The sequence below is a fragment of the Lipophrys pholis genome (assembly GCF_963383615.2).
Source record: "Lipophrys pholis genome assembly, chromosome: 8".
Lineage (NCBI taxonomy): Eukaryota > Metazoa > Chordata > Actinopteri > Blenniiformes > Blenniidae > Lipophrys > Lipophrys pholis.
Window position 1 is genome coordinate 27,323,862 of NC_137630.1, and position 21,854 is coordinate 27,345,715.

Genomic DNA, 21,854 nt, shown 5'->3' on the forward strand with positions numbered 1-21,854 from the left:
TAATTTTATATACTTGCATTGTCAGTTATTTGACATTTTTAATGAGTTTATACGGTACGTAAAACTGAATCTTTATCGTGTGCCGCAGCTCTACACAGGAAGTCACGGCACCTCGACTGCTTCATGCAAGCTGGCGGATTTGAAAACATAATTGTAAATAGTTACATACTCGATTAATTGGGGTTATTGGTAGTCAGAAGTCCGTATTGGATCCACTCGGTAAATGGTGTGAAGCTGCAGTTCGATACTCCCTCGACTCAGTACACCATCTTGTGGTGCAAACTTGTATTGCAGGATCTCAATTAGCTGGAGCAGTCGGACTTTGATTGCACTTCAGTACTTTCTTAGTTCATTTGGTTGAATGTTTCTTAGACTGATTGATATGGAATAAATTATTTCATATTGTGAGGAAATCTGTGTAGAAAATGCTTGAAACTCTTCCCTGAAAGGTCTCGTGTGATGAGGTTATCGCCAGCGACAACTCATATCTAATTCATATTTATAGAAAGAAAAAAAAACTTGAGACTTTAGTTATTGATTTATCAGTCTTATAATTATTAAAGATTTTTTGATTATGGATCAAACGTGACTAACTTCATATTAACACCTTGGCATGTAGCGTTGTCAAAGTGCACTGGTTTGGTTTCCTGGTGTTACAAGCGATTGTGACTCAGGCGGTAGAGCAGGTTGTCTTTGATTCCTAAGGTTGGTGGTTCAATCCCCATTTCAACCTGTTGAGTTGTGCAAGACACCGCTATTGAGAATAAAAAAAGTGCTGTAAAAATCACAACATGCATGTGCAAAAGAAATAATTATCACAATTAAAATGTGGAAAACCTTTCCCATGAGATCGTAGCTCATTTAGAGGCAGCGGTTTGTGTAAACGTGCAGATATTCTTCCCGCTTGGTGTTTGCGTCAGTCACTCGTGAGGCTCTTTGAGTCGCAGTTTATTGTCTGGAAGGTGCTAAATACAAATGAAGACTGATTGATAAAAAAAAGCACACATTTTAGACGTCACAATCAGAGAAACAGAAAGTCTTATAAAATCTCTTCGACCCCACACAAGATAAGAAAAGAGCAGTGACCTTCACCGTGAATATAAAAATAGATGACATTTAAGTCAAGTGCGATTACAGACTCCAAGAATGTACACAGATCGTTTTTCTCTTTAGTGTTTCTATACGACAGCGATACATCAAAATCTGCAAGACGTACTGTTACAACACTGTGGCCACAAACAATTGCACAGTTTAAGAGCACAGGAAAAACAAAATGGTTACAGCAGAGTTAGAAAATACACAAATGAGCCATAACATTAAAACCACCTGCATATTATTGTAAACAGCCCGGCTGCAGGTTAATATGGACTACGCCACTCTGAAGGTGTTTCATGTGTCACCAGACCTGCCATTTAACCGAGATCATCTAAAATCACTGATAACAACTGATTAGGAAACGTTAATCACCACATCTCTTGTCCTCATACGTTTTTAAAAGGCAAATGTTTCCTGGCTGGTGGAAAATATTGTCATTGTTGTATTGTTCGCTGGGTCTTTGTGGTAATTTAATACCTCCAGGAGGGAAGTAAACACCAGAGAGGTTCTCTTTATCTTGGCTCAGAATCCAGACCGAGTCCAGACATGTCAGTCGAGCTGTGTGCGGCGTGGTGCTGGTGGAGAATCGAGTGTGTTTGCATCTGTGTTTGTAGTGGAAACGTGTTTGAAAATGGCTCCTGGGTCAGATGTAGTTGTTTGACATGAACGTGTCCTCAAAACAAACAGTCAGTCTACGTTCTAATTCATGCACCGAGTAGATCTTCTTTATTTTTTTTTTTACGCTGTAGCACCCCGAAGCGGAACAATGTGCAGTCAACACACAAAGTAGTGACTCCTCTGAGGTTTACTGTGCTTCCCTTTAGATGGAACACTACGTCACCATCGTAAACCCGATGGACGCCAGAGGAACGATGGTCACTCGTTCTTCTTGTGCATCGTTCAATGAAATAACAGGCAGCGCGTTTGTGTTGTGGTCTGTTGAGTCGTTACGATATGGCACAGTTTTTATCTTTATCCTTTGCACCCAGACTGTGAGCTCTCCTCCGCCTGAAGCTTCCTCTCAGCCCCCGCTCTCCTCTCTCCCTCTCCTTGGCCTCCTCCTCCTCCTCCTCCTTCCCGTCGCCCAGCTCCGCCTCCTGCTTCCGCAGGTGGGGTGGGAGAGGGATGGGCTGCCCGAGGAAGAAACCTTCCTCCTCCGAGTCCGAGGATGAGGAGCAGGTGGAGCAGGAGTCCTCGTGTTTGCAGTGGCCCGGCTGGAGGGTCAGCGTGGAGCTGTTGGAGGAGCCCAGGCTCTCTCTCCAGTCCAGAGTGTCCAGCTGAGGCCGCTCGGGCCGCGGGCGCCGGGAGCGTCTCTCCGATCCCGGGTGCAGGGCGGGGTCCGACGGGGAGCGGCAGCGACTCCACCCTCGCCTCGGGTGGCGCTGCTGGTATGAAGAACCGTCTGATTGGAAACAAACAAACATCAGTACAGTTTCTCTCAATTGTTTCACATTATTATTTTTGAGTGGAATGTTACAGCGACATCACAGGAACCAAGAACTCGCCTGAACTAATTATTGCCTCAAGTTACTGTGACAGTTAAGAAAGATCTGTTTCACACTGAAAATGTTAAGCTGAGTGTTTTTTTTAACTAACAATTGTTTCTCATGAATCTTCAGTTTGATCATAGCTGTAGTGACTCTTGATCTTGCATCATAATGAGACGTTTCCCGGTTCCAGTCCGGTTGGGCTTCGGGGGCCTTGCTGTGTGGAGTTTGCATGTTCTCCCTGACCACTCTTGCCTCCTCCAACATTTGAAGGCTACATGTTGACTCTGAGCTTCCAGTAAGTGTGAATCTATCTGTCTCTCTTTGTCCTGTGATGAACTGGTGGTTGCTTTAGCTTCAGCTGGGATCACGTTGACGAATGAAGGAAGCGATTTGTAAACATCACACTGTAAAACTTGTTTCTCACCGAGCAGATCCATCTGCGGCGGGATGCCTTTTTGTAGATGCAACCTGCCTCCGAAGCCCCCCTCCCGCTCATCCTCCTCCTCCTGCTCGTTCTCCTCGCCTTGGTTGGGCTCCTCCTCGTTCCCGTCTTCATCCTCGTCCTCCTCCACGGAGTAGCTGCTGCTGATTGGCTCCCTGAAGCTGACTCTGGCCGTGCTGCTGCGAGTCAGCGGCGGCGGGGAGTCCGGGGGTCTGTCGTCCTGCCGGAGGAGGCCCGGCGGGGGCGACTCCGGGGGCATCAGGTCGCGACTCTTTAGTGGGAGAGGAGGTGGGAGGGGAGGCGAGTCGGGTGAAATCATCTGGTTCATATGCGAGTTTGTCTGAGGAGGAAATGCTGGAAAGAAAAAAAACACACGAGACGCTGCAGTGAGTTTGCTGTGAGATGCGATTATTCAAGATTTATTTTTCGTTGGGTTTTTAGAGCGTCTTAAAGTAACTTATTCCCGATACCTTGCATAACTTGATTCGTCTTTTCCACCCAGTTTCTGCAGTCTTTATTAGTGGAGGTTTTTCTTGAACTCGTCAGTCCGTTCAGCTGAAGAGCTCCAGCAGGAGGTTTGACACTTTTATCCCCCGGGAGTAAAGCGTAATGCGGAACGTCGCTGGGCCACGACGGACCTAAACCATTTCCTAAATGAATGTGGGGCAGAGGTGCGTAGGAGCCTCTGGGATGGGAGGGCCCACCAGGCGAAGTGACTCCATTTTGAACGGGAGCGGTGCAGCGGACACCTGAGAGAAGCAAAGCAAATATACATGTTGGAATAAAGAAAAAGAAAAAAACCATCCTCTGTAGATGAATATTTAAACTCAATGGGACATGTATAATGCATCATCTTCACCTCTGGTCTCCACTGCAGTATGGATGCAGTCTTTTGCAGGCGCGGTTATGGGCTTGATGCCCTCTAGTGGCTGCAGTGGGGAACCACACTGCTGCAGCTGGCGGTGCTTCTCGGACGTCCCACCCCGTCTGCTTTGATGGGGCGCTCGACTGTGCAGCGCCGAGTCGCACGAGTCCGAGTTATTGGGGTCCTCGCCCAGCGAGCACGGCCGGGAGCAGTAGATGAGCCCCGCACGGGGGAGGAAAGGACGCCCCAGCAGAGGGAGCCCACAGCGGGCGCAGCAGAAGCAAGACTCCACGGCGTGCCAGTGCTGACCCTCGTACGTCATCTGGCCCTGGTCAATGCCTGAGTGGAAATAATCACACCATTACAAACATTGTTATACATTTTCTTTTCATCAATGTGATGCCAGGTTATTGATCTACGTATAAATGAAATGATCTAAAAATACATAAATAAATAAATGAATAAAAAGGTTGCTTTGCTTCCGCTCTATGGAGGTTTGATCTCATGCTGCTGTGCAAACGATATTCTGAGAACACAAAGTTCACACGAGGGAACTGAATTAAACTGAACCTCTTCAATCCAACATGAAAGCAGTCAAATCTAATTTGTACTTTATTTGGACAGTCACTTTAAAACAATCTGACACATGAAAAGTTTTAAACTTAAACTAATTTTAAGGCTTTTTAATGTCTTGTCAAGTCATTTTGTCACATGAACTCTGCTTCTACTTTCCACTACTTTATATTTAGAAGCAGGCGTGACAAACTGTTTTACAATGAAACAAAAATGAAGAGAAATTCATTTGGAAATAAAGTAGATGATTTTTAAAGAAGTTAGACTTTGGACACGTTTGGTGAACCGCTTAAAACTTAAATTGCAAACACAACAGTTTACAGGGAGTTTTAATCTATTTATTTTTGTTTACACGTGGCAAATAAATACTCGATAGCTGTTGGTTTTGGACAGTATAATATGAATATGTATACTAATAATGATCGTAAAGCCACTTGTGATTTGTGATATTAGACGCTGAAAAAAATCAAAATAAGAAAGAAAATTGCACAAGTTGATAAATGCTATTAGTGTTACAGTAATCCGGTACCTATGTGTTCTCCGCAGGTATCGCAGTACTCTGCGTACATCGACTGGTAGCAGGAGCAGCAGTACGGCCGACTCTCTCTCATGATGTACCGCTGGCCGCCCAGCGCTGCCTCACACTCAAAACAGCAGAAGTGCTTCATGTGCCAGTATCGCCCTTCGGCCTCCGTGCACTCGTCGGCCAGAATGATCTGGGATTGGGCGGAAAACAGAGACACAGAGATGAATTCACTGGTTTCAGGGGAAACCGTGGTAACAGCGCCCCCCCTGCAGCCTCCGCCGCTTGAACAGGTCAGTGGCTCCATTAGGTAACTAGGTAATCTCCTAAATCCCAGTGAGACGGCGGTCAGATCGAGAGCAAACCAGGAGAAACACAAGCAGAGCGCAGCGACTGGGAGAAACCTTAGGGAGTCTTTATCTACAGGTTGTGATTGTTCCTTACCGTCCTACACTTTGACATGTAGGGGGCACGTTGCAGTTAAAGGGGACATATCATGCTAAATCCACTTTTTTAGCCCTTAAATGCATTTTGTTGTATATTTAGAGTGTTTAGAAGTACAGAAAAGTTCAAAGTAGTCTCTTCAGGTGCTCCGTTGATATCTTTATATTCTGTTTTGGTCATATTTTGCGATCGGTTTCGATTTTTCTATTCTCTATTACGTTTTTTGAACAATGACGTCACAGTATTCTCAGCGGAACTGCCAAATTAGGACATCGACATTTCGAGCAATCCGCCATTTTTGTTTCTCGCTGCGATTTTGTAGTCCAACCGAAGTTACGAGAGGATAAGTCGAAATGTTCGGTTGTTGGATGTAGTAACCCACAAGCTTCGTTACACCGTCTCCCAGCATCAGAACCTTTTCGAAGTGCCTGGTTGAGTTTTATTTTTCACAGAAATGTACCCACATCTGTGGGTAAGGTCATTTTTGTGTGCGCGAATCACTTTAAGGACGACTGCTTCAGCAACCTCCGCCAGTATAAAGAAGGATTTGCCGAAAGACTTCGTCTGATTGAGCGGTCAGTTCCTTCTATCTATGGAGACGACGAACAGAGCACTTCGGTAAGCTGTATATAACGCTAAAAAGTGTGATGATAAGACGTCCCTGTCATTGTTTTGTTAGCATTAGCAGTTGCACCGTCTTCATATGTTAGCGCTGTGTGCTCGTTTTAGATTATAATGTAACTTCTGTGTTAAATAGTCGTTGTAATACAGGCAGTATTGTAGTAGTGGGCATGGATGGAGAAGTTAGTGTAAATATAGTAACACACCATTGCGTTACATCCATATGAAGACGTTGTTCTGTAGGTGCATCATCGTCATTTTCATCTCGCTCCGCCGGGTCCGACTCTGGCTCCAACATGTATGGCTGGATGGACAAATCTTCCGTTGTTGACATTTTGTAAATAATGTGTGAATATAAAGTTTCTGCGCCGCTAGATAATTGTATCTGTTCTATCAAACTACAAAGATGGCCGAACAGGGTGACGTTGAACCGAGTGTCACCTCTGCAACCTGGAGAGGAGGAGGGGTATGAAGTGTCTCATTTGCATTTGAAGAGACCGCCCCAAAACGAGTTGCTCTCAGAAGCACATCAGAAAAGGGGTTGAAAAGGGGCCTGTGGAGCTATAATAATGAGGAATTCAGACCCAAGCATTGCAGTTTCGCGTTGTATAGACCACAACTGTATGATTTATATGTAAAAAGGAAGGATTTAAAAGCATGATATGTCTCCTTTAAGAGCAGAAGTGAAGGAGTGGACTGATTTGAAGCGAGTGTGGTTGTAAAGTAAAGCTTAAACACTTGAGGTCTGAATTTCTGATTAAAGTCCAAAAAAAGTCTGATCTGTTCTAAAAATTTTTTTAAAAGAATCTAAAAGCTGTGGGCAGTGGGTAACGTGACTTTTATAACTTCTACAACTTTGCTGTGTGTTGCGCTTCATGCAGTTGAGGGATTATTGGGGGATTTGAACCAGCCGAAGGGTCACTGGGAGTTTATGAAACATATAAAGGAATCAAAAGAGCAAAGGTTTCCTGCAAGGCAGAGGTGGCAGGAAAGAAGTATTAGTACTTTGTGTAGATTGTTTTCATGTATCTGTTGCTTGTTGAAGTAATTATTTTTCAGATTTTTTTCTAAACTCCCAACATTTGAACACAAATACTTTCCTTTCTTTGCATTCTTCAAACTAACTTCTTTCAACTTCTCAGCAGCTGACAGTAACAGTTATCCATACTGAAGCTGCAGAACTTTAATCTTAATTCAGGACCAATAAACTTATATCAACAATGTGTGAATGCCAGGACTTCCTGTTCACATTTCAAAACTTAAATCCTTCCCAGTGAAATGTTCTAAATAGAAGTATTAGAGATTTATGTTCAGTCCAGCCAGTTTACTACTATTTTGGTTTCTAATTCAAAACTCTGATAGAAGCTGAGTGACATTAGTTAAGTGTGTGCATGTGTGAACATGCACGTACATAAGAACCTTCCTTATCACAGTCAAATCATCGTCTATCGAGAAAGTGCAGCATTTTTAAAAGTTTTCTCTTTTTACTTAAGTGAAGAGGCTGAATTAGCATTTTTCTGTTTGTAGAAATTTATGTGAACATGATTTTTTGTTTTCCCACCTCTGCTGTAAGCAGATGAATCTTCTCATCTCTGTGTCGTCATGAGCAACTGAATCTTTTAAAAAACATCCCTGAACTACGGAACAAAGGTCTATTTTCAAAGTTTCAGTCGGGCGTTGCAGTGGAACACGGATCACCTCGTCACAGGCCTGGCAGCGCGGCTTCAGCCTCTCGGCGTGGTGCCGCCCGCAGTAGATCTGTCCGTCCTGGTAGAAGTAGATGAGGTCCACCAGCAGCTCACTGCAGGAGGCACACTGGAAACACTGAGGGTGCCAACTGCTGCTGTGTCCTGCCCGACTGGCGAACACGGCGATATCTCCACCGCAGATCTGTTTGCCGCACTGGAAAAATAGATGTGGGTGAGCGAGGAGGGGGGTGTGGGGGTTGTTGTGGGGGTGGGGGGGGTGGGGGGGGGCACAGGGGGAGTATATCCTCTCCAACAAATGGCGAATGCTCCAGGGTGTAGAGCGATATGCTCATACAGGCCTGTAATCAGTCGAAGTGACCGATGCCTGCACCTACTTGTACCTCCTGTCTACGTGACTCCAGAGTTTGTTTAATTTTAATATATAATGTTAATTAATGTTATAAAAAGACAGACAATCTGCTGCATTTTTTAAAAAAAAATTTTAAACAGGAAATTCAAAACGCCTCTTCACCTGCTGGCAGATGGCTCCGGTCATGGTTACAGGGAAGAGCCTGACGACTCCTCGGCCCAAGTTCTCTCTTTTCCTCTGTTGGCTGAACAGACGCAGCTCCTTCTTCTCTTCATCATCCAGAGAGTTACAGTACTGAGGCTGCAAGAGAGCACAGACAAATCTGTGCTGGCTGCAGACCAACTGGACTAACGTCGTGTGTGCGGCTGCCACATTAGGACTGCAAAAAGATGATCTACTTTATTGACAAATCTGTCGGTTATCTATTTAAAAATGAAAGGAAACAGTGAGAACAACAAAACTACATTTACAAATGACGTCATGTCTTACGTATCATCATAAGTCCTGAAATATCCCATCATAACAATTCAATCTCAGACTTTTGGGTTCGTTTAGCTTCTAAAAATAAACCTGGAGGCAGAGCTTTCTGCTCTTGTGACCAGCTCCAAGTTTTGGTTTGGGACGCTCACACAGATTCTACCTTCATGATCAGACTTTAAACTTTTTCTATTTGACAAAGCTGATCGTTCGGACTGGCTCAGGACAGCCTCGGCACTTTACGTACAGCTGCTATAGATTTATATTGGGTGAAATCCTTTAATGCTTTCTCCATATATTCCCGTTTCAGTGTCACATGTCAATAACTCTGTTGCTCACCCATGGTCTGAGCTTCTCCTCTCTGTGCCTTCCTGCAGGATCTCTCAACTGTGGAAGTTTAGGATTTGTGCCTCCATCACATCTCCAGCATGTAGATTATCTTGTAATCTGATGTGAACTTTGAATTGTTTGTTCTCTTCGTCCTATCCTTTTCTCTCTTACAAATCAACGACAGCCTGGACACATGTTTCTTCACATGAGATTGTTGTTATTATTCTTAGTATTTTTGTGGATGTAAACATACCAAGGGGATAGCTATGATGTGTTTGTAGATATATAAATGAAACTGACTTGTATTGTATTGAATGCACTTTGTATAAGTATACTGAATAGCATGGACATAGATGAACATATTTGGGCATGCTTTTTTTATTTCAACTAGAAATGACATGTTATTTCTATGCAATAAAGTTAAATACACATGGCACAAATGAAAAAGACTTAAACGGTAATTTCGGACACTGTCTCGATCATATTGAAAAATGTGATTCAAACCATTTAATGTTCAAAAATGACATTAATTCACTGGATTTCTCCTCGCAGTTTAGAGTCCGAAACATTCCAAGTGTCGGTGGCGTTACCTCGCTGTCGTGCGCCGGAAGTTGGTGCAGCAGCTGCTTGATTCGGTATCTTTCACCAGGGCTGTTCACATAAGGCACTCTGTCTTCTGGTAAGCAGCTGAAGTACTGATAAACCTGTGTGAGGAGACGCGCCAGGTCACACAAGCGCAGAAATGAGAAAATACAAAACACAATTTATTCAATTACATTCAGGAGCGTCTCTAATAGGCGCCATAAATCAAAACGGAATATTTCCCCCCTGAACCTCCAACTTATCAGTTTCAGCCTGTGCATGAACACGTCCGGGTGAAAATGAGCATCGGGTGCTCGTGTTAAAGTGAAATTTATGTCTCTACTCGGCGTCTGCTCCGTGCTGCGGTTGCTACCTGCTCGGGCTTGAGCCCGGGCGGGACCCAGGCGTACTCCTCGGAGGCGCAGCCCGAGTCGTCGTCGGAGATGGAGTGTCTCTGAAAGTCTGAAACCAGCTTGGTCATCATCTTCTCCAGCTGCCCCGGCACCGAGCGCACGGCATGCTCCTCTCGCACACACTTGCAGTGCACGCAGATCTTCCTGTGGAAGATGGATGAAGAGTCTGGTTTACGGCACCGGCGAATAATGAAAACATGTAAAAAAAATAAACTAAGAAAGAAACTGCAGTGAGTGCGTTATTAATACATTTGGAATATTTTCTCATTGGGAAGTTGTACTTTCAGTCCCTTATTTAGAAATAAACTAACTTAATGTAGTAATAAGAGGAATCAAGAGACTTCTGACGGGGGTTGACCTGGACTCCCAAAAAAAAAAAAAAGCTTTATGAAGTGAAATCCAGATCTGGATCAGCTCTAACTTTTAAAACGTGTTTTCGCTGCTTTCCTAACATCGATCACTGGTGAAAATCTGCCATGTAGTTTTGACATAATCCTTATAAGCCCTATAAAATGAAATCCGGATCCGGATCACCACTAAAATGTTATGGAGTCTTCCATGGCTTAACATCGATCTGTGGTGAAAATATTGACGTAATCTTGCCAACAGACACACAAACAAATAAATATACGCCAATGATTTTATTACGCCCTTGGTAGACGTACAAATGATACAAAACGTGCAAATAACGGTCAAATTACTTTGGGGTTTTGTGGCTGGACCTGGTGAAAGTCAACTGTAGACTTAAAGAAGTTTGACAACATTTGAAAATGGAACCCAAACAAAAACCAACAGTTTTCTACGGGTCACTCAAACAGCAACGCAGAAAAACAAAGGAATCTAATCGAAGTAGAAATATTCTGCCATGAATCCATGAAGACGTCATCTTAAGATGCGTTACTAAAGTTCCTAGAAACAAACAACAGGAATCCCTCAGCGGGAGGTCCTCCTTGCACTGCACTTATCCGGGCACTGCCACAGATCGTAACTCTACTATTTATGAACAGCCTTTGTGTTGAGACGTCACATCACCAACCTGTCCACACACATTCTTGAGGCTGACTCAACAAGGCTCTCGGCACTCAGAAACTACAGCCGTCACAACCCGATAAGGAGCGATAGGTCACAGGGAGACAATCTCCACGTCATGTAAAACAAAGCCCGAGCCGTCAGAGCCCTCATCACACAGGATCTGCATCGGGGACTGGCGCTGCTCTGGTTTTATTGACCAAACAAGCAGGAAATGAGGTCACTGACATAAGCCAAGCTGTCAATCCGAGGCAGTTTAGCCAGAGAGGTGAAGATGGGAGCAATAATCTCCCCCGGCCTCGTATTACGCCCCGCGTTGTCCTCGGACTCTCCGCAACATTCAGTCTTGCGGTGGGTGTGCCTGCGTGTGTGTGTGGGAACAGTGGAGCCAGAATAAAGCACCCCGAGGCGCCCGCGAGGGAGCGGGCGCCTGTCGGCTCGGGTGCAAACTGACAACGCGGCCATACGCGGCGTGTATTGCGTGTGTGCATCTCTGGTGCGGTTGCATAACAGCGTGCCAGCTGGCACTTGTGGCTCAAGTTCACAAGGCACAAAGCTGATTTATTCCAGCACCCAACCCCCCCAACGCAGCCAAAAAGCTCAAACTTCCCTGCTCGTAAACTGCAGCAGCACTCCTCCTCTAATCAATCGTCTCATAAATAATCGCACCGTGAAGATGTGTGACAGCCAATAACGACTGCATGAATTTCTCACTTGAACCAACGGCGGGTAAATTATTCAGACGTTGACAAAACAGACGAAAAAGATTCCGCTCCGGGAATGGCAATGCTTTTTTATAAGATTCACAACAGCATAAGTTGCATTTCAATTTTTTTTTACATTTGCTCATTTCATGACGTTTGCATGTTCTTCCAGTGCCTGTCCGGGTTCACAAAGCTCTGAATTGTCCTTCCATTTAGTCCCGTAACACCGCCCACCATCCAGCCTTTTCATCTGGCTCAAACTTGCTTCCTGTTTCATGCTGAGTCAGCTTTTATTTTCTTCACGCACCAAAACCTTTGAGTTGCTGCCACCAGCCACTAAGGCTGTAAAGTAAGTATGTATGCCGTCACAGCCAGAGACTTGGCATTTTTGGCACCAGATTTGCAGATGCACCGTGTCTCACCGCAGCCGGACCCATGACATCCCCGCCCACACTCATCAGTATCCCCGATCAAAGCCTTTGGAAACGGGCCGTAATCACCTGCAGGTGCCGACCCTCGCATGCAACTTGCAGTGAGCGAGAGACGAGCCAATTTGGAGGAATTTGGGGGCATGAAAGTATGCAGGGACGTCTCGACGTCTCGCCGCTCTTTGTGCAGATTTCTCTGGAGACGATCCTGCCGGCAGGACCGAAAAATCTCCTTACGTCGTTTCTACAAACAATAAAGGCTGACGACTGCAACCCCAATCAGTAACTGCAAGCAGAAACCCCAATAAAGTGCACAGTGTAGTTATTGTGCAGACACGGAGGAGGCCTCTCCAATGCTCTTTATTTCTTTTTTGCATGTGGTTGTTTAATCATGACTTCAATAAACTTCAAAGCATGACATTTTCTAAAAGGCCATTTCGTCCTCGCAGTTTAAAGGATCCTGCTGGGCAGAGCTTTGTCCTACTCATTTATTAATGCTACACCACTAAGCCAGTTTGTCCTCCTTAGACAAGAACCACATTTAGTGCTCATTTATGAAAAAAACTAAACAAAAAAAGCATTTGGAACGCTCCTTACTGAGGGAGATTTAATGATAAACACATTGATTGTAGTGGTGAACGTTGGCAGAATGAATGCATGTAAGAGGCGAAAGACTATTTCTTAAGGATTTAATTCTAACCACTGTCAACCAGTTCACTGACAGTCAGTCCGACTGTTGGAATAATAAAAGACTCACGGACGACTGGATTACAGTGAAGAGTCTAATTCAAGCTTGAGACGACACAAGACATTCACAACTTCTCTTCGGATGTTTATCAGACAAAATACTGGAAAAATACAAGATTGCCTCATGCAGGTATCACATATCTAGAACTGCAGCAACTAAAGTCCATAGAGTTTGTAAACGTAGAATCGGAGGCAGAACTTCCAACGATCAGACTAGACTGCTAGGAAACATACTTCATAGCTCTGAGCTTCTCTGCTTTCTTCATTCATACGTCCATATGTTACCATTACATGTCATGAAGTTTCTCTTCTCTTCTCTGACAGTGGCACTGGAAGTTTGTGATCTCTGCATCTTTCCTTCATCAAATCTGCATCTGTGGCTCACCCTGCCATCTGATGTCATCTTGGTTGTGCGCTTGCTGCTCTTTGTCTCTGTCCTATTCTGTTTTCCTCTCTTCTACCCCCAAACAGTGCAAAGTACAAACCCGCTACCTTCCATTCTGGTTCTGGAGACTTTTCTGCCTCTCCTTTATTGCAATATTGGGGTTTTCTCTGTGAAGGTACAATGAAATATCTGCGTCTTATTAGTGAAATCTGGAGAAAATAGAAAGTTTTAATGCAGACTGTTTATTTTCTGGTTGCTCGAGTCCTTTCAAACAGACCGAGTATCTTTTGGTTTATGCTTGTCAGGCTTTACAAGATGCTTTTTCACATTTTCATTTTTTTGGATTATTGTTTCACTTTGAGAATAGAATAGAATGCCTTTTATTGTAACATGTACAAGTACAGTGAGATTAAAAGAGCAGTGAGTGTACAGTGAGATTGTTGACCAAACAATAATAAATGGTATAGATTTTTTTAGTTTACTCCAAATATTCCCTTGATTGAAAAGTTAATGCTCACTTTTGAAAAGAAAAGAGCAATAGAAATACTACACAACCTGCCCGTGCTGCGTTTACACATTGGCACGATGTGCTACGAAGAACATTCTCCCGTCATTCATAACGTTCTTAATGTGCCTTAACCCATCTGAATAGGGTTTTTAAATGGCCAATGGGAGCAATGGGATCTGTTCAGCAGCTGATGGTAGAACGACTGGGGTTGTGTGCAGAGCCATATACTGTGTTTATCAAATTCTCCCGATTCGCAACTTTAGAGACGGAAGGTGACGATGTGCAGTGGCGTGCAATGGCGCGGAACAATATTGGTGACCATGCGTAATGATTTGTGATGATTCGCCACCGTTTCGTTCTAATAATTGTAACGCATGATAACAGGCCGCGACTGTTGGCGACGGTGCCTGAAGGCTTTTCCCTAACGCAGCATAAATTTACTCGGCCGCACCAAAACAATGCTAATGAGACGGTTGGTACATCTGATGACGTTAGTGTTTTTAGTTTGCTCTTATTTAACATATATCATACATATGGTCATGATGCGAGTCACTAACTTCGAAAAAAACAACAACAAAAAAACAGATAAGGAAGCATAATTTTTTCCAATGGGATCATTAAATAGAACAGTAAATATTTAGATATGAAGAAGTTCAATTTCACACTACATGAATTTTAATTAGCTTAAACAACAAAAAAGCCACAATTGTTTGTCTTTTGGTGCAACGATAGTATTCACTGCATTCTGTAAAGTTTCTATTTTGATTCTATCATTTCTCTAGATACCATAATTGGTCCTAAATTAAACCGGTGACACACGAGCCAGCGCTCTGGTTTGTTTAGTTTTTGTTTTTATCTGAAATGAAACAGACATTCAACATAATATCACAGTTTGTTCTGAGGTTCTGATATACGACAGCATGCAAACTGTATAAACAAGGAGTTTGACAACAACAGCATCTGTACACTTAACAACTCCACATAAATGCTCAGAGCAACATAATCACCATTCAAACGCACAGAAAGCCAGTCAGTGAACCAACATGATCCCACTTTAATGACCGTTTAAGTCTCTTTCCCCTTCAACCCTCTCAAACCGTAAATTATGGTTTCTTCATTACCTGCTATAATCATGACAAATCACTCCAAGCTGTCCTGCTGACGATGCCCCATCCAAACTTCCGTCCTCTGAAACTCACACACGTCTTCCAAGAGTCTCTGGCTGTCTCGCCGGCCGTCAGTCGGAGCGGTTTATTCTATAGCAGCTCTTCCCCATGTGATAACTTCTCTGTGTGAGTGGCTCTTTTCAATGTCCCCGCCACCCCCGACGACTCCCACCCTCCTACGTCCCGACAGTGCGCTCAAACAAAAGGTTTCACAGCGCCGGCGACATCCACACACACACACACACACACACACACACACACACACACACACACACACACACACTACACTACACTACACTACACAAAACACCCGCTCATCCCCCACAAGTACACTTGAGCTCATGTGTTTCTTATGTTTGCTGACTAAGATAAGGTAGAAACAAAATGTTCTTTTTGCTGGTTCTAATTAAGTCTTTGCAGTCTACTCACGCCGCCATCGAAGACACGAAACGTCACAGTCCGAGTAACAATGACGAAGAGTAAACTCGCTGCGGCCGCCCTCCTCTGACTGAACTGCTGCGACTGACTCACAACAGATGGGACGATTGTAGCTCTGATGCAGTTATTAATCATAGAAAGAAGAGGAGCAGATTTATTTTATTTTTTGAGCCCATGAGCAACGCTCTGCTGTGCAGCATTCGTCATGTTATGTGATCAAGATGGCCATGCATGACAACAGAGTGTCTCTGGTGAAATATCCAACAGACAGCAGGGCTTATTGAAGTCACGACACGGCTTCCAACTCAAACCAGCTCATTTAGCCACTCACTGAAAATATGGCTGCTGGCGGACATGCTCGCATTCTTTATCGTCAACAACATCTCACTAATACTTGAAAAACAGGGGAGTGAACCCGAAGCACGACGGTATTAAACAAAAATGGTTTGTTACAACCGCATTTAATGCTACGACGACATTTGGTTTCGGAGCAGAAGAAAAGATTGAGCTGGAGAAGCTGTGAGCAGAGAATCTTCAGGAACAGCCAACTTGATGACTGATGGGTGAAGAAGAGTAAGATAAAGGTGAGTATACACCACACAAACATGAAAGATGGAACAGTCGTGACGACATCTGGGGGACTAAACACTTTTTGTTGTACAGTTGAAGGTACAGTTGACCTCTGCCTGCCGGCGTCCGACTGAATTACTGTAGAAAATGTTCCAACAATCAACTCAATACTGGCTCAGTTTGCTGATGTCCAGGGAGGCAAAACGCAATGATCAATGCTCAAAAAACACGACCTCATCCTTTGGTTTTATGGTCATTTTCACAACTGAATATTTGCGTTTTGTTCATTTCTGCTTCACTCATAATACTCAATGATTAACCGTCAGTCTGCAGTAATTTTGAAGAAGTACAAAAAAATCTGACTTAATCCTACTTTGTTTTGTATTACATCATATACTATGAGTGAGTATTTTAATTTTGAACTGCAAGTGGTACAAACATGTCACCTTCGCCTACTTTACTGCTTCCGTTTTGTTTATAATCTATTGACAAAACAATAAATCAAGAAGTAATTTGTCAGAATAATCAATAATGAAATGAGCTGATCGTAACAGAACACTTTGTATTGATTAGATAACGTTTAACCAGCCAAATCATAGAGGAATCATCTATGTATCACATATAAGTATGCTTATAGTAAGTCTTTACCTACTAGGACTGCTGGTGTGTATAGTGCAGCAGTCATATGATAACACCCTGCTTCATCAATAAATGAGGTTAACTGCATGGGGGACAGTGAAGGCTCTTTAGATCTTCCTCTAAGAAACAGATGGGCCTCGTCTCATAACTCTCTGCCACTAATTTGTAACTGAGTGATTGCCACATGGCGGGCCAGACTAATAATGATGGCGACTGTGAACACTTTTGAAGCATGGTGGGGACCTGTGGGTCAAAAGTAACTTAATTCACTTGCTGCTGGGCAGCGGAAGCACCATCTGCCTCCCGCCGCAGTTTAAGCTCCGTCTGAAAACGCTCAGGATGAAGATGGATCGCTTCCCTCTCAGCGAGCACCAGCAGCTGAGCCTGTGGTCGCTCGCGGGATCTTCTCCATCGGTGAAGGTGTGACCTCAAATTGGTTTTTAAGGAAGATGTAATTAGCACCAGACTCTGGGGTCTTAAAAAGAAATGACCCCGATAAATCTCAATCAATCAATCAATTTCACGTTCCTCATTCTCTTGGGTGATCGAAGAGACTTCAAACGTCTAAACATGACATTTGTCCTTCAACTCAGCTGAGTCAAAGTCATTCCCGATCGGCCAAATGCACAGACAAAAAACTCAAACAATAAACTGCAGCATTATGGTAATACTCCACAGATTAAACGCAGTGTAAACAGATCAATGTGTACAGTGGCTGGAGGTAGAGCGCAGCACACGTGTTTCAGATTACATCCCAACTTCTAAGCTTTTGTCTTGGCCTGAATAGAAGGAAAAGAACTGGAAAAAAAACCCCAAAACAACCAAAAACTCAAAGATACAATTACAGCCTTTTGGTTACAAAAAGCACAATCTTGTTCCTTTTGTTTTAGTCTCTTGGATTTCAGTCATGCAGCACCCATCTGGTATCGAGAAAGAATTCACATTTTCATGGAATAAATACTTTTGTGCTGAATGTGACGGTCAACTGCAGTTATGAAAGCACAAAAACCTTGTGACACGTTTGGAGACGTTGATCGTGGCGTCCCCTCTAACAGGCAAGCCGTTGTTCAGTGTCCAGAACACAAATGACTTCGAGTAATCTCAAGTTGTTTTTCATTTTATACATGGAGACCGGAATGAAACACAAAAAGTCATCCGAGGAGGAAAGCTGCTTTGAAAAACCAAAAGCATGGCGACAGAAGCGGGCGGGGGGGGGTACGAAGTGGTCGAGAGGTTTATCATCACAGCAGTAAGGCCTAATCTTATTAGCGTGATTGACAGGATTAGACTAACCAAGAGACCCAACCAGCTGGATATACACTGCAGGGATAAGGAGGGAAGAGATGAGGGGGCACAGATAAAGGTGTACAAGACAAACTGGCTTAAACAGTGAAAACCAATCAGGAGAAATGACAAATGGAACATAAGACTAAGACATTTGTGAAAGATGTCAAAGTTTAAAAATCAGGACCCACAGTTATAAAACTTTGTGCAAATGATATGAAAGTCCTAAAAAAAGAAGAAGGAAAAGAATCCTTCTGCCGTGACCAGCCCGTCTCATCTCGTCCAGATGACCACTTAGTTGATTTGCACAGATGAAAATTACTTTTCACCTGACGTGAGAGTTTGCCAGCAAACAAACCAGATGAATCCATTCCCAGTATAACATAGGATAGAAAGAACAATTGCAGAGGGAGAGGTCGTAGGTTTAAACCGCTGCAGCTTGGACACTGCACGTGTCACCAGATGACTATTGGTAATCCTGCTTCTCTGCAGCGCTTCTGTTTTCCCATGAAGATAATGGCGACTCAAAGTAAATGCAGCTGTTGTGCACATCTGGACTTAATGGCACTCATTAGTCTTTAGTCCTGAGTCTTTATGGCGAGGGAGTCAGAAAGGCTGATCTGCATGGCGAACATCATATGGTGCCTTGACTGGGTTATGTTTGTTGTCTCTCAATGTGTATCTGCCCCCGCATGGCGTACACAGATCACAGCTAAGCTGATTTCCACTGGGAAGCAATGTTGAAGCATGCATACACTTGATTGTAGAGACACAAGATGTTTAATTTCTCACAAATCCAATAAGGAACTCCTGCTGATTTCCACTAATTACAGCAAAAGCCAAACTTTTTTTTTTTTTCTTAGAGTCAATATATCATGATCTCTGCACCAGATCCACTTCCTATATTCAATCAAGAAGGAAATGCTGAGGGAAAATCAATTCCTATAACTTTGTTATGTCACAAAAATTATACTTTTGGGTCATTCTGCAGCTTATATATACTTGATACTAATAATATGATGATATTGTGCATTAGTGACAGATGGTGACTATTTCTGCACTCAAATCAAATCAAAGGGAAAATCACAAAACCCATGATTCTGATCACGAATTCCAACGAGGTCAAACTCTGGCTGGTGTGTGCATCGAGCCTGCAGAGTAAAGTCTAGAGTCACTGCTTCCCATTCGCCTCCTGAATTCACGACTTAAAATTACATCACCTCCTCAGAAAAAACAAACAAAACGATTGTCGCATTCCAGTTCATCACAACATTTTAAGAGCGTTTTATTACCCCCTTGAGGGGCAAATCTTGTGCAGCCGAAGTTTACTTAAGATAAAGAAAACCATCCAGGCGACGACACGACCCCATATATAACATTGACTCCTACACATCGTTCAAAAACCCGACGGCAGCAGGAACAAGAGAGTGTTTTAGACTTTTGTGGTATTTTATTTATGAGAGTCTGGTCGGATGGAAGCAGGCAACTGACTCACAACATTAAAAGTAGTTATTCTTGCACTGGCTCTTTCTGGGTATTCAGAATATGCTCTAAAATGCTCTAAAAAGCTTCATTCTCATCCTCATTCTCTATGCAACTGAAATGGTTGCATGACCTCTAAGTGCTCTAATGACATGAAAACTAAAATATTTTTCTCAACTGATCATGGCTCAGTTACAAGCTTGCAGGTTTAATTCCCCATATGAGTGTCCTTGAGCAACACAATGAATCCCAAATGAATCCGTTTATTTATCACACTTAAATGAATCAATCATTCGAAGCCTTGTCATGCAGAAGAGAGAATCTGAAACTCATTAACCACGTACAGGGAGAACACGCAAACTCCACAGAGAACTGCCCCGAACCAGAGACAGTTTCAAACACTACATCCCATTTTGTCAGTAATATTCACTCAGTCACACACTGATGGCTGCCATGCTGAGTTCTTAACACCCTTTGAAAGAAAAAAAGAGTCTTTGAGACAGGATGAACAGAGGAAGACGAGGGAACAAATCACCGAACTACCTGCTCTACCCACTGAGTCACAGCAAACCCATTAACCTGGATGCATCTGCATAAATAAAAAGTTTAAACAAAATGCTCTCTGGTCTCTAAGTCACTTTTTGTTAGTTGTTTGGCTGGACTTTTATTAAGAAGCAACTTCTATATCAAATTATAACCGTATGTACCATCTGCGACCACTAGATGTCACTGTATGACAATAGAATGCTGCTAAAGTACCACAGATAAACCTTCATTACTACTGTATTTGACTGACGGTGCAAGAAAAAGGAAAAGGCGACACAGCAAGATAGATTTGACCAAAAATGTATGAAAAGATACGGCAAAAAAACTGAAACGGAGCAAAGGAAAGGAAGTTTGGAGTGTCGTAAAAACTTGTGATGGACACGGGAAAAGCAGCAGAAGTCGTTATCGCGGTGCAAACACAGAAGACGAATCGCATTGACTTCTACACCTTCAGTAGTTTATCCCTGTCAGCTGTACTACCGTTTTGACTGCATCCTTTCACGACCATAAGGGACTGTTACTTTTTAAAGTGACAGGAGGAGTAAAACTCTTTAACCCTCTTATAGTAACCTGACCATTAATCCGTGGCACATATGCGTGACAATGGGTTTGTCCGTGTGGATCATGGATCAGCCGCCGTCCTTCACGCGACTACTTATCAGTCCTTAAAAAAAAACTAAAAAAAAACAAACAACTGCTGCCGCCTGGTTCTTCACAACACTTCCTCCAATTCAATGTTGTGCCGTCTCCGCTTGGATTTTAATCAATGTCTGGATATTCACTGTATAGATACAATAAATAAATAAATCTGAATTATTTTCTTTTCTTTAAACTGACACAAAATAAAACTCTACAATTGTATTTGTATTAAACGTGTTTGTTTAATCAAAAGGTCAAAATCACATGTTTTCAATTTTGCTTTTGAGGTACAACCAGACTGCACAAGATCCATAAGTCAGCAGAACTGCGACTTTACCGAAAGGTAAACAAACAGCATGAGACAAACATTTCCTGCTAAGAGACGGAGACGTTTAAAGAGTCTTGCGGTTCATACCTCCAGCCATGAACACGGAAGCCGGGGCACTGGTCTCCACAGCGCATACAGGGCTGGCCTCTGTCTGGGTCCTCTTCCTCCTGCTGAAAACACAACACAAAGACACCGCAGTTCATCGCCACTTCCTTCTGGAGAACCGCTCATACCTCCCCGCACAAAAGACAGGTTACAATAACAGCATTGGCACGTACAGTGTTTGCCTGGCACAGCAGGAGGAACACCGACATCGTGCTGAGAACGCGTGTCCACCTAAGCCACAAGCACACTGCTCTTCCCCCTCAGTCGCTTCAGCCCTCGCTTCAGCGTTGTGAGTAGCGTGGTCCAGTATGAGCCCGTCTACTCTATAGATTACCGGCCGACGTCACATGTTTATTAAGGATAGACCTCCATTAAAACAAAATCCCACATTATCGCTATACTGGGTGAGTTTCTACAAGCAGAGACAGACTGTGAGTGACTGTGAGTGTAGGTCAGGTAAAATAATGCCAGCAAATATTAAAAAAAAAAAAGTATTCTAATATTGTAATACAAGTGAAATGAATTCCAGCTATCACCATGCAGTTTAGCGGTCTAATGTCAAGACACACTTTGAAGTTGCAGTTAAAAGTTGCACACAGTAATATTGCCGATTTCTGTTTATTTTAAGTCTCTTCGTCGATATTAAGTGTTTCTTCACAGCCTCTGACAGGAATAATTAAAGTCTGTTCTGTGTTCTGGTGTCATGTAGAAAGTGTGAGCTGCACATTTGCTGGAGGAGCCGCAGCGGTAGATCTGAGAGGAGAAACAGGAGGAATTCACCAGCAGCTCTGAGCCCAGGTCAGCCACGTTTTGGGGAAAAGCTTGGAGTATAAGGGCACAATGACCGCTATGTCCTTAAAATAGACCAAAACACGATGCCTAAAATGAAGCACATGCTTTAGTTTTTGGCAAATCGTTCGCCCCCCAAAAAAGAATCCTTAAG

General features: G+C 43.3%; 1 protein-coding gene across 2 annotated transcripts in view; it reads right to left on the reverse strand.

Moving 5' to 3' along the window:
- Positions 1–931: 931 nt before the first annotated feature.
- prickle3 (prickle homolog 3) overlaps positions 932–21,854 on the reverse strand; it is a 28,477-nt gene continuing 7,554 nt past the window's right edge. Inside the window, exons 2-11 of one of the 2 annotated variants that reach the window (XM_080469346.1) lie at positions 20,894–20,976; positions 9,874–10,057; positions 9,509–9,622; positions 8,274–8,411; positions 7,752–7,955; positions 4,995–5,181; positions 3,887–4,231; positions 3,498–3,776; positions 3,010–3,381; positions 932–2,497 (exon numbers count right to left, since the gene is read on the reverse strand). In XM_080469346.1, coding sequence (XP_080325472.1) covers positions 2,043–2,497; positions 3,010–3,381; positions 3,498–3,776; positions 3,887–4,231; positions 4,995–5,181; positions 7,752–7,955; positions 8,274–8,411; positions 9,509–9,622; positions 9,874–10,057; positions 20,894–20,976 — 2,361 coding nt within the window. In that variant the 3' untranslated portion in view covers positions 932–2,042. Of the gene's footprint in view, positions 2,498–3,009; positions 3,382–3,497; positions 3,777–3,886; positions 4,232–4,994; positions 5,182–7,751; positions 7,956–8,273; positions 8,412–9,508; positions 9,623–9,873; positions 10,058–14,835; positions 15,009–20,893; positions 20,977–21,854 lie in introns of those variants that run through there. The other variant, XM_080469347.1, reaches the window with a different exon arrangement.